We start from the raw sequence: 5151 nt of genomic DNA, 5'->3' as shown, positions 1-5151 counted from the left end.
CCCGGCCCTTTGATGATAGCCTGCAAACTGAGAAAGAACTGAGGCTTATCTATTCTGTTTGGAAATGCCTTTTCATGGATTGTGTCTTCCTTTCTGACAGAAGGGGTTGGACTGGATGGCCTTTAGGGGATTGCCTCCAATTCTAGGTTTCCATGAAGATGCTGGGTTAGAGAAAAAGGCCTCTCCAAAGATCTCAAAATGCAAGTAGCTTTGTAAAGGAAAAATAACCTGGACCTGAGCCATAGCAGTCAAAACCACCGCTTTGAATTGCAGCCAGAGATTGACTGGCAGCCAATGCTTCCATTGCAGCATGGAATTGGTGTGCAATGTGACTGCAAACTTCCATTGTGAACAGGATTCCAACTCTTCTATTTATGGTACCATTGATACGTTTTGTGACATGTCTTCTTCTCGCACTGCCCACTTCCATGCCTGTTTGGGCAACATACATGACAAGGTCCCATCTGATGTCACTTGTGGCCAGAAAGTGGCTTCTGTTTGGGTCTGAAACCAGGAGCCTTGGTTGCCTCCCCAATTGTCCATTCTTTTCCATCATAGCCTGGAGGTAGCTCCATTATTTGCAGAAGAATAATGAAGATATTTAACACTTACGCAGAGGCCAAAGCTCATCAACCAGACAGCATCCCAGGGACTGTAATTTCTATTGTTTTGTCTTCCCAGCTGTTTAACTCTTCCTGGGATTGGTATATAAAAGAGCCCGTGGGGTGCTGGAGCATCACTGCATTTATTTTGGACCATGGATTCCTCAAGCAACCTCATTGTCTTTCTTGCAGGGCTCTTAGCTGTGATGCCCGTTTATGCCAATTTGTATGGTAAGTAGCATCCTTAGGTGCTTCTTCACTGCGGGACTAATGAAGTTTGGAACAAACTTAACTGCCATGGCACAATGCTTTGTCACCCTGGGAGTTGCAGCTTTGCCAGCCTTCTCTGTGTCACATCATGCTGCAATTCCTGGATCATATCAGGCCAACCCTTTTTTGTCATCTCACAGAAACATGCAATTATCCTTCAGACCCGGGGCCATGCCACGTATACGAGCGCCGTTACTTCTACAACTCACATTCAAAGAAGTGTGAGGTTTTCTATTACAGTGGCTGCAAGGGGAACGAGAACAATTTTAGGACTTTGCGGGAATGCCAAGCAACATGCAGAGGTAAGTAAACCGCCACTTACATTTGAGAAGACACAGGGTGCAAACACTGCAGAATGAATTCTGCTTGACACCAATTTACCTGATATTTATTTATTTATTTACAGTATTTATATTCCACTCTTCTTTCTCACCCCGAAGGGGACCAGGATGGATCAGAATGCACATATACATGGCAAACATTCAATGCCATTATTAGACATACGACATATAGACAGACACAGAGGCAATTTAACATTTTCCAGCTTCCGGCTTCATGAGGGTATGCTCAATTCCAGCTACAGGGGGAACTGCTGCTTCACCATCCATTTGTGACACTGAGTCCTTGATGGAGTACTTCCTTGTTCTTCCGCACACTGCTGGAAGGTTTTATGATGTCGTAAATTAGTTAAATGGCTATTGATTAATTCACCAACATGATAGACTCTTTCACCGAGACATTACTTCTTAGCACTTTAATCCCTTCCTACCTTACCTTATCCCATATTATCCCAGTTGACTCTCTGACACTTGTTTATGCACTTTATTAAAGCTTTGGATATTGTGTTTTATATGTCCGACCCCTTTTATCTCCAGTGGCTGATGCTGTTATATTACTCATTTGTTCTGATTTTATGTGTTTTATTGTATTTTTAAAATGTTTAAATTGCTTATTTTATTTTATTTATGTTATTACTGTTTTTGTTTTGATAATTGATACTGTTTTTTGTTTTGTAATTGCTTTATTCTGTTTTGTTTTGGGCATTGCCCCATGTTCGCCGCCCCAAGTCCCTTCAGGGAGATGGTGGCGGGATAGAAAAATAAATTATTATTATTATTATTATTATTATTATTATTATTATTATTATTATTATTAAATTAGCCTCCTCGCATAAAGCGGTACCCTATATTTTCTACTCGAGAGATGCAACTGTCTTTTGAGCTGCATAGATCAACAGCGAGCTAGATTATTAATGGTTGGTTGTTCACTCCGACCCGGGCTGGCTTCTAACTCATGACCTCTCGGTCAGTAATGATTTATTGCAGCTGGCTACTAACCAGCTGCACCACAGCCCGGCCTTTCTTTTGATATGGCTCAATGCTATGTAATCATGGGAGTTGTTGTTTGACAAGGTCTTTAGCCCTCTCTGCTAAAGACCTTGTAAAACTACAAACATCAGAATTCCACAACACGGAGCTGTGGCTTTTCAGCTGGTGCCAAGCAGCATTCATTCTACAGTCTAAATGCTCCCCAAGACAGAGAAAAAGGGATGGTGCATGAAGGTCCTTGCCTCTTTCTTTTCCCCTTGCAGAGCCGTGCTACCTCCCACCGAATCCCGGTCTGTGTCGAGGGAAAGGTCACTATTATTACTACAACTTGACTTCCCACACATGTGAGAAATTCCCTTACGGGGCTTGCAAAGCAATCGGAAACAATTTCAAGACTTGGGAGCAGTGCCAATACACCTGTGTAGGTAAGTTGGAAAACCAAGAGAGGAGCCACCAAGGATAGTGGAGAAGCTCAGACACGGGGGCGAAAGCTTCAGCTGGGAATGGGAAGTCTATCCAAGAAGGTTGGACTGGATGGCCCTTGGGGTTCCTTTCAACACTTGAAATGGGAGATCCCATCTCCACTGATGGTTATTCTGAAAAGGAATCTGTCGCACCTCAGACTAGTTTCACCTTGCTTTATACACCAGGTTGCACACAGGTTGAAGTCTTTTGTAGTTTATTAGGAAATAGGAAATAAACAGTTCTTAAAAAGCAAAAGTAAAGTTCCAAAAGATTGTTGCAAAACAAGGCTTCAAAGAATAATCCAAGAAATCACAAGGAATAAAACAAGGTCCCCTTAGAACATGACAAAGTCCCATGAACATGAACACACAAAGGCTGCAAGATAATCCAGGAAAACGAGAGCTTGCTTCTTGACTTGAGTGAGAAGTTGCTTTGACAAAGGGTTGTCTCCCAACACACTGTTTTAATACCTTTTGCATAGCATGAAAGCATGAAAGGAGGCCTCTGACCTCCTTCCTGTTTGCTATTCTCACACCTCTGCGAACCCTGAATTCCAAACGGCCAGCTCGATCTAAAGATTCCGTTTTGTCAAGGCTAGACAGCTCGTTAGCATCTATTTGCTTGCTATCAGACTGAGAACTATTGTCCTTTTCTGAGTCAATTTGCACCTGGCTAGTTTCAGTATCATCAACACCATTGCCTGCTGTGGGAAAGCCTCCCTGCTCCTCATCTCTCACAACAGGAACACTCTGAACCTGAATCCCATAATTCCCATCAGAGTCATCTTGAACCTGAATCCCATAATTCCCATCAGAGTCATCTTGAACCTGAATCCCATAATTCCCATCAGAGTCATCTTGAACTTGAATCCCATAATTCCCATCAGAGTCATCTTGAACTTGAATCCCATAATTTCCATCAGAGTCATCTTGAACCTGAATCCCATAATTCCCATCAGAGTCATCTTGAACTTGAATCCCATAATTCCCATCAGAGTCATCTTGAACTTGAATCCCATAATTCCCATCAGAGTCATCTTGAACCTGAATCCCATAATTCCCATCAGAGTCATCTTGAACCTGAATCCCATAATTCCCATCAGAGTCATCTTGAACTTGAATCCCATAATTCCCATCAGAGTCATCTTGAACTTGAATCCCATAATTCCCATCAGAGTCATCTTGAACCTGAATCCCATAATTCCCATCAGAGTCATCTTGAACTTGAATCCCATAATTCCCATCAGAGTCATCTTGAACTTGAATCCCATAATTCCCATCAGAGTCATCTTGAACTTGAATCCCATAATTCCCATCAGAGTCATCTTGAACTTGAATCCCATAATTCCCATCAGAGTCATCTTGAACTTGAATCCCATAATTCCCATCAGAGTCATCTTGAACTTGAATCCCATAATTCCCATCAGAGTCATCTTGAACTTGAATCCCATAATTCCCATCAGAGTCACTCTGAGGTTCCAGCTGAGTCACAACAGAATCTCCTTTTTTCTATTTTAGAAAAACCTGGCACCTGCCCCATCCCTCCTGAAGATCTCATCACCATCTGCCCAGTGAATTGTGTGAGTGACTGGGCATGCCCTGGCAAGGAGAAGTGCTGCAATTGGGGGTGCATGGTGGACTGCATGAGTCCCAAGTAAGGTGAGAGGGACAATCGTCATAATTGTGTGTGCATGAAATATGAAAAACTCTGGATCAGGTGTGCAGTAAAGACTGTAAAACGGTTGTTTACCTTGGCATCTAGAAGTTTTTACTCCTATCAAATAGAGGTGGGAGCAGGTTCCTTTTCTGCTGAAGGTGCATCTGCACTGTAGAGTTAATGAAGTTTGACACCACTTCAACTGCCTTGGCTCAGTGATATGGAATCCATGTATTTTTAGTTTTGTAAGGACTGTAGCCTTCTCTGCCAAAGAGGGCTGGTGCCTCACCAAACTACAACTCCAAGGATTCCAGAGCATTGAGCCACAGAAAATAAAGTGGTGTCTCCTTCTCATGTGGGTCCTTTCCAACTGTAGGATTCCCATTCTTCTCTCTTTCTCATCAGGAGGCATGGATGGAGATCCAGCACCAGCAGCCATTCCAAAGGTCAAGGCAGGGCACCCACTTGGATCATGGACTCCGGCATCCCCAACCCTTGTCTGGCTTCCTCCTCCTCCTTCTCCAATAAAACGTTTTGTACTGTGGCCACCTTCCTCTGTCTCCTGAAGGCATCTCCTTCTATGCTATTTTAAGGCAGTGGCCAATCTACTTGTAATCTGAAAACTAAGTAATTGACTTTTCAGAGTCTGGGTTAGGGGCAGGTTGAATTTGGGGCAGGAGTCCATGGACAGCTCTTCACCTTTCACAATCATGCATGGAAATGTGAAACACGATGGAAAGGACAACCCTGGCTTTGGGGTTCTATGATCTATCTTTAGACTTTGGGATGTTTTCCCATTATTTAATAGCTTCCCTCCCAAGTCCTTGTAT

General features: G+C 43.0%; 1 protein-coding gene across 1 annotated transcript; it reads left to right on the top strand.

The window, feature by feature from the left end:
• The first annotated feature begins 664 nt into the window (after window positions 1-664).
• On the top strand, window positions 665-4865 carry LOC103280506 (kunitz-type serine protease inhibitor bitisilin-3). The gene is made up of 4 exons (XM_062979211.1): window positions 665-1174; window positions 2464-2625; window positions 4183-4323; window positions 4727-4865. The coding sequence occupies exons 1-3, from the start codon at window positions 961-963 to the stop codon at window positions 4320-4322; spliced, it is 516 nt and encodes a 171-aa protein (XP_062835281.1). The 5' UTR covers window positions 665-960; the 3' UTR covers window position 4323; window positions 4727-4865.
• Window positions 4866-5151: the final 286 nt, after the last annotated feature.

Source organism: Anolis carolinensis, chromosome 4 (assembly GCF_035594765.1).
Source record: "Anolis carolinensis isolate JA03-04 chromosome 4, rAnoCar3.1.pri, whole genome shotgun sequence".
Classification (NCBI taxonomy): domain Eukaryota; kingdom Metazoa; phylum Chordata; class Lepidosauria; order Squamata; family Dactyloidae; genus Anolis; species Anolis carolinensis.
This window is presented reverse-complemented; position numbering and strand designations above follow the sequence as displayed.